We start from the raw sequence: 18134 nt of genomic DNA on the forward strand, positions 1-18134 counted from the left end.
AGTTTTTCACAGAAAGAGTGGTCAGACAGTGGAATAGGCTGCCCAGGGAGGTGGTGGAGTCACCATCCCTGGATGTGTTTAAGGGTCATTTAGATGAGATGTTGGGGGATGTGGTGTAGGGGAGAACTTCATAGAGTAGGGCTGATGGTTGGACTCAATGATCCCAAGGGTCTTTTCCAACCTGAATGATTTTGTGATTCTGTGGACATTAATAGAAGTTATTCCTGAGTAAAGTAGTATAACTGAGCCTTTGAATCCTGAAGAAATTAACAGTAAAATATTGTTATGCAGACAATCTAATTATATAGTCATAATAATAGTAATTGTATAATGTTTTAATTTTATTTCAATAATTATATTATGGAGTCATATTTTGTTCTCTAGAGTTTAACACGTACAGCCTATGCAGTGTATTTCAGTTTGGCACACAGCTTGATGACAAAAGCAGCACAGGGCTCTGCTGATAACAACTCCTTTAGATGTGCCAACGGTATTCAGTACTTCTGGACATGAAGCCTTTTCAGCTAATCTTTATTCTATAGTTGCCTTAGAGCAAATAGTACTGCGATGAAATAATTTCACTGTCCTTCTCTAAAGATGCATCAGATGTCAGTTGTTCCTCATTCTCATGTTGCTGGATTGCTGGTGTGCCATTATTTGCTCCTCTGACAGTGCCAATATGGTAAATTGATTTCGGCGGAGTTTCAGAATGTTTTTGAAATGGATGTTTATGATTAGCAAATCTTAATGGCACAGTCATGGCTTTCTTTTTTTGTAGTTTGTTTGGCTTGACAAACCATATTAATTTACTGAGGAGATTACTGTAGCTGGCTGTTAAATCAGCTCAGAGTTACAGCAGTTGGGATTACTCTCACAACTTTTTTAGGAATTCTTCCCCTTTTGGTGGTAAGATACTGCAAAAGAGCTTGGATTTTGACTGTATTTGGACTACTGAGCTCCATCAATAATGTTGTCACTCACTGCTGCCAGAAGAGCTGTGGCTATGGCTTGGGCCATATTTCAGAGAAAATGTTTCATCTCCTTGTGATGTCTAGTTACTGGATGCAGAAATACTCTTCCCACTTCTGCCAATATATTCCAGGCTGGAGGATTCTTTCCGCTAAAACCAGAAATCGATGATGAAAGAATATTTATGTGGCGTTTTTGTTTTTAATGCTGACCTTTTCATCTCAAAAAAACGCATAGGGAATTTAATTTCCTTAGAGCACAGCTAACATCAACCAAGGCAGTTTCTGTGCTCACTCTTAGAAGCCTTTTCATAGCTAGCATAGCTAGCTTTGCTCCCCAAAGGCACCTAGCTCTGGGTGGCTTTGCAGCTGTTTATTTTGCTGTATGTTGTCTGGTTGTATCTCCTGAGTCTTCTTTCTTCACCAAATAAATACCGTGTTCCTTGCATATGACTTCAGCTGTCAGCAAATGTCCACATGGGTATGATTTTTTATTAGTTTTGCACATGTCATTTGTTTTGGGCAGTGGAGTCAGGTTCAGCAGTCATCTTAAAAAATATTATTAAGGTATATATTAAGAAGTAGTATACCTGTTTCTTAAATACAGTATAGAATGGATAGATGTGAAAATCACCAGTTTCCAAAAGATTTCACTGAAAAATTATAAAACATCTACTGAAAATGGCAATGAGGTGCCACCCCTGTTTGGAGGCAGTAGTTACAATTCTGTTAATGAGCTTTTATCTGTGCTTACACAAAGTCCTGCTAGCCTTTGGTCTATTAAAATATTAGATAGTTTTGTAAAAAATCACCTCTCCCTTCCTATATCGTGTATTTATTTGAGATCATTTGAGCTGTTGGAGCCAACAGTGTGCTAAGACTGAAATGTCTGGTATTTTGGTTGCAGGGTATTTGCAAGAAAAGGGCCTTGTCTCTGGAATTTGCTTCCTGAGTATGAGAGCCTGAATTTAGTAAAAATCCTGATGCTTTCTACAGGTCTTTCAAAGTAGTGGATCAGAAGCTGCAGTGATACAATCTCTCTTTTTCTGATTCTGGTTGAAAGGTTCTTCAATTGTGTACTTTGTGTTTATTTCCAGAAATTTGAAAATGTGCTGCATTTTATAATTTAAAAAGAAGGATAATACAGGGATTATGGTTGAAAGAGCAAATTGGAGTTGTACCTACCATGTAAATACCAATTTTGTTTCCTAACTAAGGAGAAAACTGGGGCCTCTTACCATGAAAAATGTTAGGACAATGCTTCATTTAAAAAATGAATGTTAATGTCTTTTTCTGTATATTTGGGCTTGTTTCTACCTGACCATTTACAAGAAATACATGAAAATCTTTTAATAAAATTTTAAATTCAGGCATTAGTGGATTTTAATTGCTATAATGGGCTTGAATTGTCCTGTAAGTTAACATGCAATTTACTATGTAGAAAGAATTAGGAAAGAATAGTAATGACAAAGAAGTGGCAGAGGGGAAGAGTATATATAAAGATGTATAGTACTTACATCGAAAGCAGACTGTGAGGAAACAGAGAGCGGGAAAACAATTTTAGTTATGCCACTGACTGTAGCAAATCTGAATTCTTTGATCTGTAGTGTGTTCCCCCAACAGTAGAGCACTTAGCGTGGCAGCATCGTACCAGCTGAAGTGGTAAGACAATGTTGGATGAAGCAGACTTGTTCTGTTCCTTTTTTTCCTCAGCAGTGTTGTTTGTGCCATAAAGCATTTGCAGATAAAGGGAAGAAGCTTTTGGGAGATGTGTACTTTAAGGGCACTGGTCCACAGAGTGTGCAGGAGACCAGCAGTGTTTGTGTGGATCCCCCCTGTGCCTCAGGGTTCAGAATGAAACTTAAGGCAGGCAATACGCAAATCATGGAAGAACTGGGTGAACAAAGAGTAAAGGCAGTCTACTCTCCTTACTTAAAAAGCTTTCCTTAATTTGAAATACAGGTATTTCAGTTCAGATTAATGTTATTTTTTCCTGTTGCCTCTGTTTTGAGGGAGAAATCTGTCTAGCCAAGACTATTATTTGGAAGAAAATAATATTAGGAGTTCGCCTTCACAGCACTCCTCTACAGCTCTCAGCCTCATCCCCCTTCTTGCACATCAGCATCAGCCTCTTTGGTCAGCGAGGCTGGCAGCTGATCCCTGTGGCTGTGTGTGATCTCCTGCAGTCACAGTGTGGAAGTAGCAAGAATGCGCTGCTGGGGTGGGGGGTAGCCTGCCGTTAGCTTAAGCGAACCCTGAAATGGCACCTTCAGTTTAATGGTTTAACCTGCCCTGTGGAAAACAGTTAAGTTGTTCTGATTAAAACAATGGCATCTGCAATATCTAAGCAATTTCATTTTTGCTATATACTCCTATATAGAATTTGGTTTTATTTTCATCCAGTATGTATGTCAAAACTATTTTTCAGTTTTGTTATTGGATGAGATAGCAAAACTTAAAACATAGACTGTCATAGATACGGCTATTGGTAAACAAAGTTATTGTGTTATTAGATTTCTAGATTCAGCACAAGCAGTTTAACTGCATTGCTTCCCTATGGCCCTTGTTCAAAATATTGGACACAGATTGTACCATAGGTTGTTCATTTTACCGGTATGTTAGCTGAAAAGATCCTTAAGTGGTGCCGGACTGTGAAGAACTTTCACAAAAGTTTATACATCTCTTACTCCCTGCCAAACATGCTGACTTTTAAAATCTCTGTAACGTTGTCTTGGCTTTTCTTGGTCATTATTTTTAGAGATAATGTCCCCCAAAAGTGAGTACAAGATAGTACCATAAATCAATAAGCAGGATACAGATCTAAGGTAACAAGACCTGTATTTGATAAAAACACTAGACAGCATAGTCTTAGAACAAAAATGCAGTTGCAAAATTAATACAGTTGAAATTTCTTAGAAATCCAGAGTAAATATGGGTATATACAGGAACACTACATTGAACCACACAGAATTCAGTGAAATGTACTGGATATAATGCATACAGCTGAGGATAGATTGTAGCCCCCATATGTTGTAGTATAAAATTAGATATTGAAAGATCATTTATCAGTTTTGCTGACTGTGCTGAGAGGATTCAAGTGTCTTTGTAAAATGCATATTATTTCTCCAGCTGAAGCAGTGGTACCATGTGCTTCAGAAGTCATTTATCAGCAGAGTGGGAAAAAAAAAAAACTTGTAATAAATCAGATTTAATTTTTTTTTTTTTGGCTTTAGTGATTTAACACTTTGTGAAATGTAGTTTGCATTAGCTATACTTTAAGGTGTTTCTCCTCTTAACTAAACTTGTACCTACAAAAAGAAGTTTGTGCTGATACATCTGTGTCTACACTGGGACTTTGTTGTTTAAAGATGTCACAGAGATATCATTCTCTTCCCCCACCTTGCCTCTGAGTTTTTAGTTTTTCTATCTAAAAATAGTTCATGGGCTCTCTCAGAGTGAAACTGCCTGTTGCTTTTTTCATTACACTGATTTTCATTTATTGTCAATTGTTGGCCTCTAGCATTTCTCTGTGGACTTAGCTCTTTGCAGTTTATCATGAAACATTTTTATTTATTGAGATAAATTGCCCAATTTTTAAAAATATTTTTAAATTTTGCATCAACAGTACAATCCATGCCCTAGATTTTTCACTTGGAGGTCTGGGTATCAACTTGATTTCAGTCATAAGTGTACAGTTTGCTGATTGCAACCCTGTCTCAAGTGAATTTTTGTCATGTCACAAACTCAATTCAAAACTTGGAATGATTTAATAAACTTGAACGTGAACAACAGTCTGTAGTCTATAGAAACTAAGTCCTGATATGCAGATATTGGTGTATCAACAGAACCATCTGCAAGAGATCATGTTATTTTTGGATTTAGTCAATGTGACTAGTTGCAGAATCTCAGAATTCTATTAAAAATCCTAAAATTACTCTGGGATTGAGCATGACAATACAGGCCTGGAATAACTCACTCATAGTTCCTAATATGGCAGTAGGCTTTTAATTGTCGCATAAGAGGGATGTGTCTTTTAATTTAGGGATTAGGGCACTGCTTATTGCTACACCTGTATTGGCAATGTTAATGTTGAAGACCTTGATAAACTTTGGTTTATCTCTTTTACTTAGTTTTCTCTGTGAACTCTGCTGAGAGTTTAGTAAGAAACGTGTATGTTCGTAACTGTAGTGAGCAGTGTTGATTACTCAAATACTGTTGAATGCATAGGATGGTGAGGTTTACTTTGGACTATACCTGAGGAATAACAACACAGCGTCGTCAAGGTGCTGTGACTCCACGCACCTGACTTTTTATCTTACTAGATCTGTCTCTAAGTGAGCAGTTTAGAATGCTAGATGACTGCACATTTAAATTAATCTGTGAAACTAAACTAAAAAGGTAATAATATTCACCAGGAGCACATGCAATAACAGGAACTGTTTGCCGAGACTTGGGAGGAAGAAGTACACTTCCAGCTCCGGTTCTTGCACTCAGGACCCGCCATGCTGGATGTGCTTACTTTGAAGTACATAACGTGCTATTGCAGCATTAATTATTGCCATTGCTCAGTACTGACGTCTAGCAGCTGACTTGTACAGAATTAGTAGATAATGCTCACTCATTTTAAAGGTAAAGGTGTTACTTGAAAACGAGGTGTTTTGGGATGGGAGTCTCCTAGTGCAGGATGCTTGTTTTTTTTAAAAGATCTGTGAAATTAAGTCACTGAGAATTGAGAATGTTTAACATAGGACGTTTCATTCCTATATGAACTGTGGATAATATGTGATAAAGATAATAAGAATAATTACATGGACAGAGACGTGAGAAGAAAATGTACCACACCAAACAGAAAATAAGTTGTAGCAATAATTCAGTAATGAAACTATATATGATGACTTGAATGTCTGAAAATGTCAGATGCAAGAAAGGCCATCAGACACCTATGTTTACTCAAAAATAAGCACAGACTTTGAAACGATTTCTTATTTTTTATAGATTACTTTCTTTTCTGCAGGACTTTCTTTAAATTTAGGAAGTGATAAATGATTGTATTACTGTTAGTATGTGGAGACAGATATGCTATGCTACCAGGAAATTACATAAGCTTAAGATTGGTTTGTTATGAAAGTGTTAGGAGCACTAAAAAAACACTTTGTGATTCAAGATAACTGGTATGATTTCATGGAAAGGAAAGTCATGACTCATTAACTGGTTGGAGTTCTTGAAAGACTGAAGAGTTATAACACAGCCTTGCTTCACTGCTCTCTTTAAGGACCAGTTAACAGTACTAATATGAATCCATATTATGCCCAAGATAACATTTTTTTACAGCATCCTAACTTTTGTTATTGCACATAAATGTAATCTCTTTAAACAGCTTATGTTGGATTGATTTTGTTGTCATACACAAGTAAATGTGTACTGCTATCCAGCTGGCCCTAGGTGGCCCTGCCCGAGTTGGACCAGGTGATCTCCAGAGGTCTCTTCCAATCTCAGCCATTCTGGGATTCTATTATAGATTATACTCTTAACAAGTTTTCTCCCTTAAGAATATAGATTCCTATAATATTGGGTACTTAATTCCATTGTCAACGAATTTAAAGGGTAAGAGCAAATTCATCAAAATGCTGGTTTTGTTATAGGATGGTGAGGGAACAAAGTATTTCCTTTTTAGAACTTCTGAAACATTTCTTGCATCTCATTGTATGCTTAAATGTTACAATTTTATACAATGCAAAATACTGGTGATATTAGTGATACTTTCTTTACTGTCATAACTCTTAGCACTTCATCTGCTAGCCTGAGGTTTGTAGTTGTTAATACCATGTTCTCAGAATTTTCATCAGCAGTAAAGATTTTGGTCTCAGCCTTACTGTTGAAAAATAAGGTCATTGTTCATTCTAGTTCTGCTAGTTGTATAGTTTTAGTGCAAAGTTTTTTGTACTGGGGAGCCTTCACTGTTTTGAGAAAAATTTGTAAATTCCCAGCATATCAAGTGTCCTCGTTTGTATAAGGCATCTGACCTGTTTCCACAGCCTGAGAAGAATTCCTGGTAATGTTCTGTGTTCTTTCAAGTTGGGTTCGGTGGGTTCTTTTGATGTGAAGCTTAGGTAAAATGTAAATAAAATGTTCACTGACTTATCTGAAGCTACCACTGCTTGAAGCTTCCTTGCCACACCTCTGTCTTGGGCCTAATGCAAGACCCCCATCTCTCTTTCCAAGCTTTTTTGGTTTCTCTTCTAGCTCTTTAAAGGGAATACCTGGCTGTTTCCCAGCTGGGTCTGATACTAACAGAGTGAGCATGTCACAGGTCCTTGGCCTATCCTGTTAAACATAGTTATGACTTGGCAGATAGCAATGCAGTGTTGGTATTTTTGAGCTTGATATATTTTAACCCCATTTAATCTTTTATTTACCAAAAATCTCATTATTACAGGAAGTGTGAGAGATGCAGGCTAAGATGTATGGACACTTTTTCTTTTTTAAACTTAATTTTAGTTAGACAACTCATTTCTAAGTCCTGAGACTTCAGAAAAGTGATAATTTCCAGTTTCTGAAAATGCTATTAAGTCTTTTATGTGATACAAATGAATTTTTTGATCTTTTATTTTCCGTAATCATTCACATAGAACCCATGAACATTAACAGTTTTTACAAACTGTAAAAGAGCACTTTATTTATCTAATTATCCTTCAGATTGTAAGCAGAACACCAGACTTAAATATTCATAGACTAGTTATGCTGTGTGTAGGGGGTGTTAAAGCAAAAGCATGTTCTCTCTCTGTAGCTTCACTCTTGCAGCTGACAGAGGTACTTATTTCAGGTCAGACCTTGATATCTGGTATCGTTAACCTTCTTTCCTACTCTAGTCTCTTCTGTTGGTAACTTAATCTTTACCACTTACACCTTCTTTTTTTGGGGGGGATCAGCTGGAACCAAGATGGGTAGATATATACATCTATAACAGTGTTGTAGGCTGTAGTACCTTCAGTGTTGCCTGTGTTTATTTTTTCTCAAGCACTTCTTGGTTTGGCCTGCTTGTGACTTTAGCCTGGAATTACTTTATTTATAGGCAGTCCTGCATGCTGAAGAGGAGGAGACTATACTTATCCAGGCGATTATTTGAGGAGGTGAGGAAAAAAGCATCCCTTAGTTTGGTTCAGCTGCACTCAATGTAGCAGTCCTTCTAGCTCTCCCTTACCACTGCCAGCCATGCTCTTATATTCACTGTGAGCATTCAGCATTTTCTAAGAGGAATCCTGGCCTGCAAGATGGTTTGCCTTTTACCATCAGCCGGGGTTGTCCAGGACCTGGCAGAATGAACCAGGGAAGGAAAAGGGGAGCCTGTTCCAAGTATAATCAACAGTTCACTTTCCTAGCACTTGTTCCATTGACTCATTGTAAAAAGCTACCAAAAGCTTGGGGTGGGGGTGAAGGGAGACTAAACAGGAAGAAATTGAGGGTTCTAAGGAGACAATACATTTAGGCTGAGTAGCACAATGTCATCCAGAAATACAGAAGGTAACTCTCACAAGACCAGCGTGAGAAGTAGGAGTGGTGCGAGTCTCTCAGCATGCAGCTCTGCTAGAGCTGACTAGCCCTCCTGTGTACCAGACTAAAATGACCATTCTGTTCCTGGAATCAGCTAGCATCTCTAGATACCTGTACAAGTGTCTGTACAGTGCTGGTAAATTGGCTGTAAAAGCCTCCAAGGAGAGATGGATGCTTAGATTTCTTCCTTCTTTAGAAAAGATTATATGCATATATAGGCCAAGAAAAAAGAAGTATCATTCCTTATTTCCTCCCTCCTTTCCAAGTATGAAGAGCATCCTCTGTCTTCAGACTGAATGATCATGGTCTCCAATAGACAAATCCTCTATTGTAGTCTTCATTTTCTTTGCTTTTCCAGACAACAGGAGCCACTGACATCTACAAATAATTAGCACTGTACCATAGATCTTGCTTCAGGGTAGGAAGCATGTGAAAATGCATGCAGAGCAATTTTTGCTGCCAGTTGACTTTCAGAGGTTACTGTAATTATTTTGCCTCTAATATCTTCAGAGGGTTTCTTGATCAGCCAAATAACTCCATTCCAGTGTAGATAATCGTATTTAGCATAAGAATTTAATATCTCACTGACTTCAGAGACTGCCAAATAACAGACTAATAACTAGACCTGTTCTCTTTGTTCCATTTCTGGGAGCAAACTAGGAGGACCATGTGAGTTATAGAGCTGCTCATAAAATGTCTAAATAAAGACACGGGTAGATGTTAAAAGAAGTATGTAAAGTTCCTTTGAAAGTATTTAAGTTCACATCCTCTTGTCTTGGTGCCACACTTGGGGAAAAAAAAAAAAAAGAGTAGCACAATTGGGTTTTAGAACATTTAGCACAGCAAAATGGCCTTGAGAGATTATGTAAACATGACAAAAAGCTTGTTACAACTCTTGAATGATTTGAAGACAACTTAAATATCTTCCATTCTTTTAAGCGCATTAACTTAGGAGACAATCACTGAAGAAACAGACAGATCATTACACTTCTCTGGATTCTGCCATTAATCTCCAAAGAGAAAATTTTGTTTGGTTTTTGTGCATTTCTTGTGAGGAATGTGTCAGACCCTGAATAAGTTTCCTTATAGAGGCAATCGATTTCTTAGTGTGGCTCTGAGTAAGGAAGAGCACTGAAGATTTCTGGGATGTTCATGCTGGAGAATAAAACCATGTTTGCATGTGTTCAGGGAGGTTTCTTCCCTACAGTGAATCACAAGAGTAGAAACCTATTAGAAAAATGGGGATGGGGAGTGCACGCGTGTGATATTCTACACTGAGCTATAGAAAGGAAAGGAGAATGAGATACACACCTAGGAAGAGCATGATTCCTGACAGGAGATGATGAGAGTTCAAAAAAGATAGTTTTCTTTTGAATTACTTTTATATTTTCTGTGTAGCTATGATAGGAAGATGGATGCTGGTACTGGAAGGAGCTTTTCGTAACTGACATTTTTTAAAATCTGCTCATATATCTAAATTAGCATCCATGGAATGTGGAGAAATGTTCGATGAAAGGGCACTTGTTATGAAAACATCCCTGTATTTACAAGACTCTAAAACCAGTAGACTAAGGGAGACTTCTTATTGTAATATCCATGTGAGGAGGGGCACATGGAACTGAAGGTATCCATTACTGATGCATCAGTATCTGCTACAGAGGTGTTACCTGTCTGCCACAGCTACTGAAAAAATATATAAGAATCATGTTGAAAAAATAGACTGAGGCAACAGAGGCTGGTTTTGGTCACTTTCTGCCAGCACTGTTAGAAAGTCTCTGCGTGCTTCTCAGTCAGAAAGTGGTACCAACACATGGTTTTCCATGATTTGAGCAGCATGAGGCAGAGGGACACCAGAAAGTGTCATGCAATTGCATGACTAGGAGAAAGCAGATGCAGAGGAAATGCTTTTACCCTTTGGGGAAGAACTAGAGTTCCACATTTTTCCGATCTGTGTTCCCCATCTCTCAGACACTGAGAGCAGTATGTTGCTTATTCTCCTAAGGAAAAGAAACTTTCTGACTGCAAGACCTGTATTTAGTGTAAGATGTGAGTGAATCATATAGATTGACTTCAGTCTTTCTGAATCACAGGTGACCATGCATTAGATGTTGAGCTTGAAAGTGTCTGGAGGAACCTCTCAGAGCCTGTATACTATAAAAGCCACCCAAACCTTCCTAGTACCCTATATGTTTCCTTTACTTGCTTTGTACATAAGAAGGCAGCTTAGTAGTATATCCATTGTCTGGGTTCACTCTTGCATTGTGTTTTCTTGAGTCTATACCAGTGCAAGTGCAGGAGGATCCTTTGGAGTATGAGATCACTTTGCGTAAAGTTTTAGCTTTCTGAGGTGGTCATGCTCTGGCTTTCTCCTCTTCCCTGACACATGTTCCTTCATGTAGTGGTATGACTGTCGTTCTTTGCCACCCCGTGTGCCTCTATGTGGAAAGATGCTTACTACTGATTAGAGAGCAGCTTAATTTACTGTGCAACATTCAGGGTAAGGTGTGATATTTTGGAAGGGGAAACATGCTGTTTGAATATAGCATTTTATAATGTGGTACTCTCGCTAGTTTCTGAACCCATTTTGTAATCTTTTTACATTTAAAAATATATTCGTTATTAAAAAGGGGAGCAAAAATATGTCTGTGTGCCCAAATAACACATTCTTGCTTTTAGTAGCCTATGGTCTTTGCTGGGGTTATTTTTATTTTCCAGGTACAAGGAAAGTTCAATGATTATTCTGAGACCTATTTGGTTCACAAAGCAAATATCCTAGTTGAGCAAGGGAAGTGTATAACTGTATCAGAAGTGCTGAAAGTTCTCTTACACAAGAAAAGACTGCAAAGCCTAAACGTTGACCTGATTTTTCTTAAAACTTTATCAGGCAGCAGAATTCTGTTTAGGAAAATGAGAAGAAAGACTGTTGCATTTCCAGTGTCTGTTATTATATGTTACTACTTTTAAGTCTAGTGTTCTTATTGCTGCTGATATTTTATTTATTTTTTTAGAAAGTTAAAATGCATCGAAATTGGCCAAACTTAGAAGGCAGACAGTTTTGTTAGCCTGACCTCTTTAAAATCAATGGCAGTCTGACCTTTGACTTCATTAGGGCCAGGAGTTCACCAACAATTCCAGTAAACAATACAGAATACTGGTGGAAACTCTAGAGGAAAAGTACTCTGCGAAGGTGTAAGTTTTGGTATTTCTATTTCTCTTTCAAACCAGTCTCTTTTTAAATGTCCTTTAAAATTTTGATAGCAATAACACTGACTTTTATTTAAAAAAAAAAATTCTAAACCACCGGTATATTAGAAGTGACAGCTAATTTATACCTGTTAAGTAAATGAAAGCAGAGGCATGCTGAAATATATGAAATATTAGGTAAGTCCCTTTTCTCAGTGTTAAAATAATTTGCAGGTTTGCTTTCAATGGCACATTTTATGAGTGGGTTGAGCTCTCCCTAAGTAATTAATAACTCTTAAGCTGTCTGAATAGTTTCCCTTGAGTTGCATCATATAATGTGTCATATGAAAACAACTTGAGGCCTACTGTAACATGAAACTGTATAGTGCATCTTAATGTGATTTGAGGAAGATGGATGGGAAGGAAATTATTTCTTATTCTGAGTAACAAACAGCTGTTCTTAACTTTTATTTGAAAAGAATTTAAAATACCCTTTATAGGCAGAGATTGTTAAATTGTTTGTTAGTTATTTCCCCTTCTCCCATTGTACCAGTCAAGTTAGGCAAAAAACGAGAATCAAAAATACAATGTGGAGAATTTTTGTACTTGGTCACCTGAGTTTTACTTTTTTATTCATAATGAATCTTGGTTAAATCCCTTAGCAAACACGAAAAGGTTAAGATTTCAGTGTCTCCATCAACGTAGTACTAAATAAATCATTATCCACCATAGGAAAATTGTTTAAACTAACTCCTTGAGCTCTGGCCACCAAATAATTGTAACATTGTCATGTTACAAGTGACATATACCAGGTAATGGTATATGTCAGCTGGAAAAGGTATGTCTTGCCATAAACTCTAAACATCTCTCACTTCACTCTCAGGAAATGTAAGTTGGCTCATCTTTCTCTTCTTGGAAGATATTCAGCAAGCTGGAGGCTTCATTGATACTTGTAAATACGGAAGTTTATCATATACTGTAGTGTATTCTCATTTGATATGGAACAATTAGCGTTCATAAGATTTAAAAATAGATGCTGCTTTTCCATTAGTTCTTTTTTTAAAAATAAAAACAAAAGGTAAATAAAGGATTGCCTTACTAAATTTGATATGGGTAACTCAATACTGCTTTACAAAGATAGAACTAAAACTGTTTATAGCACAGTGAATACACAGTTAATTCATTCATAATTACTTCTTTTAGCATGGTAGCAGTAGGAGAACCAGCTGGTATCTTCATTTCAGAATTTTTCAGGACTTTTGAGGAAATGAATAAGGAAATATTTTGCCAAAAATCAGTCTATACTTGATCATTACAAACTGCAGAAGGTATGCATAAATACAATTGTAAAGTGCATGCAAAATTCCAGTAAGTGCTGTTCTAGTAACCTCATAATGCACAATCTGTGCTGTGCTTGGGCCACTGCACCTGTTTTTAGGAAGAATTTTGGCTACATTTAATACAGTAAAAAAGGAGAATGCAACAAAAGCCTTTGCAACTTGGAGTGTACATACGCTTTGATAAAATGGCTCATAGTTGTTGCAGGAATGTCAGTGTGTATTCACTAACATTCTGGATGCATCTGCCTGATGGTTCAATGTGTGAAACATTAAGAGATACCTGAATGTCTGGATTTGTAATGTATATATGTACAATCTAAAATCTTGTATTGTTAGGGATTTTCCTGCTTGTTATCTTTGGTCTCCTCAATCTGCCAGCTGGGATCTTTGTAATTTATCGTATACCTCAATCCAGCAGACTAGGGTGTGTAAATTCAAGCTTGTGTATTCAGTTCATGTGCTTCAATTCCTGCTATTGTTTTCAGCAGTTTCCACCAAGGGTGTGCTTCACTTTGAGAACATAGTGCTCCATTCATCAACTTTCATTTTTTATTATATACTACTGATAATATGGACAGAGGGAGAAAATCAAACTCTAAATTCCACCTAAAGTATAATTTAGTCAGACTTTGGGTGCCTGAGCCTCAGAGAATGATTCAAATTGCCTACTCTCAAGCACCACCTAACCCCTGGTGGCACCTAAAATGAATCGTTTTGGACAACATATTTCCCCCAGCATCTGCATATAAGTTCCAGGGAAGCTCAGAAGCACCATCACTTAAGCAGGCAGACATGTAACTCCCACCCAAGTTTCATTGTGATTCAAAGAGGTGTGTAGAGGTGCCTTAATGCTGCCTGTGTTCCCAGAGGTGTCTAAGCCATTGACAGTGCTTAAATCACACATAATAAGCTTGGACAGCATTTCAAATTCAGTATTCTGCAAAATTTTGTTTGGCTTTTCTCATGTTCTGATACAAGATTTTATGTTCATGTTTCTGTTCCAGCTTTTTTTTCCCCCCATCAAATGTCGTTATATACTTATTTTTTAAAACACATACATACTTTGCCTATTGCTGAGGAGTTTTTAACTGATCTTTACAGAACAGAAGATAGCATGGTAGTAATACTTAGATTTTGCTATAGTATCTTACTGGTCTGTACCTCAGTCACTTCAACACTAGATGCTTACTTTTTATTCTATTATGTTCACTTGAGGCTATTCAGGGAGCAAGAGCATAGGGGAAATTGTGTATAGTGGTAGATAGTATGCTAGTTTTCTGAGTATTTTATCCCTTCATTTTTTTCTTTTTAGCATTCACCATCTGGCTGGAAGGGTTGAGTGTTAAGTGTATACTTCAAAGCATCTGTTAATGACTTTTTGGTCACCAAGGAATGTTCATATTGTTACACAATGGGAACTCTTCTCAGAATAAAGATATTGCTTCAGTTGTGTCTTTGGTATACAGTAGTTGTATACCAGATTTGTACTGTTTGTTGGCCAGACACTGAAACAAGTTTCCCAGAGGTTTGTAGAACAGTTCCTGTTACTGGAGACTTTTAAAACTTAGCTGGACAGGACTATAGTAACCTGATACAATTTTCAGGTTGGCCCTGCTTTGAGTAGGGGGTAAGATCCATTGGCCGTCAGAGGTACCTTCCTACCTAAATTATTTTGTCTATCCAACTGAATATATCCTTGGTCCAATTCTACTTGAATTTTAGCTCTTTAAATGTCTTAATGGAAAGTCATGTAATGCCCTAAGGCATTAATTTGACCTTGTCTGCTTTTCTTGTTTCTCCCAATATAGTTTTCTCTGTCAGTTTAAATATAAGAGAAGCTAGAGTGAGCTCCCATTCTTTTCACTCTTTTTCATAATGCTGGCCCATACCTTAACTCATCCTGTTTCCCAAGTGGTTTGATAAACAGTTAAGGAAAGTAATTATATATCATGTGCACTCACACACAACCAAATCTTTTTGAGAAAATTCTGAAAGAAATACTTAACATTTTAGAAGACTCACACTGTCATTCATTTAGATAGCTCTTAAAGTGTCAGGGAGTCTTACAGTAAATAGCAACCATGATGGAAAAAAAAAAAAAAAAGAGTGCTCCATATTTACTAGAATACCTACCATGTCCAGAAACTACTTCCGTTAGTTTTGCAGACTTATCATACCAATCATGGTTTCCCTTCCTTTCATTTGATGAAGACTTCTGATCATTTTGCTTCCGCAGTTGTCTGTCCTTTGCCCATTAATGTAAACACCCCTGTGTTTCCCAATATGGAACTTAGCTGGGAAAGTTAATTGATTTTGGAGAGCTAATGAGATGCTCCCACAGCCGGACATCCTGTCTAGTGTACAGCTGTAAACCTGAGACGCCATCTCCTTAGCTTGCCTGGGATGCTGTAAACCGTAGGCCTGATCCCAAACCCACATAGTTTACTGGTGTGCAGAGATGCACTCATGTATTACTGATGCCCAATTAAGGTATTTTCTTCAGGAATCAAACATATACTTTATGCCATAATTAAAGTACAGAGTAGTTTGAAATATGAGTGCTGCAAAGCCTGTCCACTTTTGCCTTGCCTTTTGACACTGAAACATCTATAGCTGTACAACAGAGCATATGGGTCCACTAACAGTGTGGGAGAGCAGCCAATTTGGTCCTGGGATAAAACAGGAATCAGCTGTGGGAAATAAGCCAAAGAAGTGTGATTCCCACATCAGGGACTTAAATAGGTGTCAGTCCATAAAGAAACTCTTTGGCAGGATTTAGAGAAGCCGTCTTACACAGAAGGCATTTTTACTGAGATCCTAAGTTAACTGAAGTGCACTGATTTCTAAGAGAGTTGGGGGGTTATTGTCTTGTCAGCTGGTGCTTTCCTCTTCTGTTTTTTTCCATTTGTTTTGGTTTGGTTTTAATTTTTTTAATAAAGCCTTTATAGCACATTACTGTGTAATTATAATCCCATTTGTAGTTTTTTAGAACTAAACTATTACTTCACATGATTGTGGGAAGAAAAACAGAGGAAATTTTTGTGCTACGTGGGGCCCTAAAGTTTCCTCTGTTCTGATCCAGGGAATTGCCATGTGGCTAGTTGGGCAATCCTGACGGTTTTCAGTAAACAGCAATTTTAACACTTTAGTTATTTGTGTCTTGAGTAGTGTGCATCTGTGGTTTTCACATGTCTTACCTCTGTTTTAGAAAAGAAATAATTTGAAATGCAGAAGCTTCAAAAGAAGAAAGCTGATTGCACATCCTAATTCGTTTAGTACAGAATTAGTATGTATTTAATGATTACCAAAGTCTGTAGAGTTGAGTTACAAACTAATTTCATTTTTTCTGAAATACAAACTTTGTTTTTAGAAGTGGTGTTGTACTGTATTCTGTGATATAGGTAGCAAGGTAGCAAGTCAGACTTTTTTTTTAGAGACATCAAATAGGTAAGAAAGGAATAACAAAATCAAACAGCAGCAAGTCAGTTCTTCAGAAATGCATTTCTTATTTTCATTCAAGCCTGCTAAAGTCCAGCTGTTCTTATACTCAAGATATCCGAGCTGTTGCCTGTGGAGGTCACTGGATCAAATCCCCTGCTCAAAGCAGAACCAACTTGAAAGTTAGATCAGGTTATGATGAGCCCCATCCAGCTGTGTTTTGAAAGTCTCCAAGGATGGGGATTATTTCACAAATCCCCTGGGAAACTTTTTCCAGTATCCCAAGCAATAAATTGGGAAAAGTAGTATTTTAAAATATGTTTGTGTGTGGCATTCACTTCACAGCAGTTCTTTAAGACTCCTCTTTATAATATTCATATTTATAATAATAACAGATTTTTAAAAAGTTAGAACAAAAAATTCATTAATGAAATCTTCAGCCATTCTTATAAATAGACTGAACTGTACTTTTGAGAGGAGGCACTTGTGAACACTGAAGCCTGTGAATTTGTATGAGTATGAGTGAGTGTTTGGCTCCTTTTTTTTGACAGGTATTATTTCTGTTCATTCCTTTTAAGCAGTGTTTGTGTGGATAAGAATAACAAGAAGTCCTTTTTTTCCTCCCTCCTATTGTAGGCAAGTATTTCCAAATGGGCTTCCTGAAGAATACTCTCTAGTAGCTACGTTCCGTGTACGGCGAAATACCAAGAAAGAGCGTTGGTATATATGGCAAATTTTAAATCAGTATGACACACCTGAGGTTAGAATCATCTTTAATTTATTTTTTTCATTAAGAATCTTTTTTTTCCCATATAATACGGCAAATACAACTTAGTGGATTTTTCACCACTGAATGTAGCTACAGTTTATATGGAATAGACAGTCTGCTCTGAAATAATTGATGATTTATTATAGGAATGACAGAAATTTAACAAAATGTATTGAGTTAAGACTGTAGACCAGGATAAGAAGGCATGTTATGATTTATAGCTGATATGTATTTACAAAGTTACATAGAAGAATGCTTCATTATATAATTCTTGCCCCATCTATGTAGTTGAAGTATTTTTATTATATATAGTTTATATATGTGTTTAATTCTTCTACTTGTAAATTTTAAATGACTGCTTTTATTTTATTTTGCTTTCAGATCTCTGTCCTTCTGGATGGTACAAAAAAGGTTGTGGAGTATATGACCAAATCTGCTCAGGGAAATATACTGCACTACACTTTTAAGAGTCGAGAAATTTATCCATTGTTTGATCGACAGTGGCATAAGCTTGGTATTAGCGTACAGTTGGGGATCATTTCACTCTATTTGGATTGTAATTTAATTGAGAGAAAACAGACTGATGAAAAATTCACCATTGACTTGCAGGGAAGGACACTGATTGCTTCTCGTGCTGCAGATGATAAGCCTGTAGATGTGAGTAGCATGACAGGAAAACCAGATAACTTACTAACACCTTTGTAAAGAATTATGCAAATAAAAGGTTCAAAACTGATTATTAATTTTGAGTGTGTATTCATAATTTGAATTCCTTATGTCTGTTTCTCTAAACAGTATTCAGTGCTGTAACATCTGCTAAGACAAACCTACTGTTACCAAAGTAACTATAGAAACTCTGTCCTGGTTTCAGGAGTCTGTTTTTCT

The 18134-nt window shown here is 37.0% G+C and overlaps 1 protein-coding gene across 9 annotated transcripts in view; it reads left to right on the forward strand.

The window, feature by feature from the left end:
• COL19A1 (collagen type XIX alpha 1 chain) overlaps nucleotides 1–18134 on the forward strand; it is a 211153-nt gene that overhangs the window by 17186 nt on the left and 175833 nt on the right. For all 9 annotated transcript variants that reach the window (XM_074895826.1, XM_074895832.1, XM_074895830.1 and 6 more), the window contains 2 exons: nucleotides 17117–17240; nucleotides 17631–17906. In XM_074895826.1, coding sequence (XP_074751927.1) covers nucleotides 17117–17240; nucleotides 17631–17906 — 400 coding nt within the window. The remainder of the gene's footprint in view (nucleotides 1–17116; nucleotides 17241–17630; nucleotides 17907–18134) is intronic.

This window comes from Athene noctua, chromosome 1 (genome assembly GCF_965140245.1).
Source record: "Athene noctua chromosome 1, bAthNoc1.hap1.1, whole genome shotgun sequence".
Classification (NCBI taxonomy): Eukaryota; Metazoa; Chordata; class Aves; order Strigiformes; family Strigidae; genus Athene; species Athene noctua.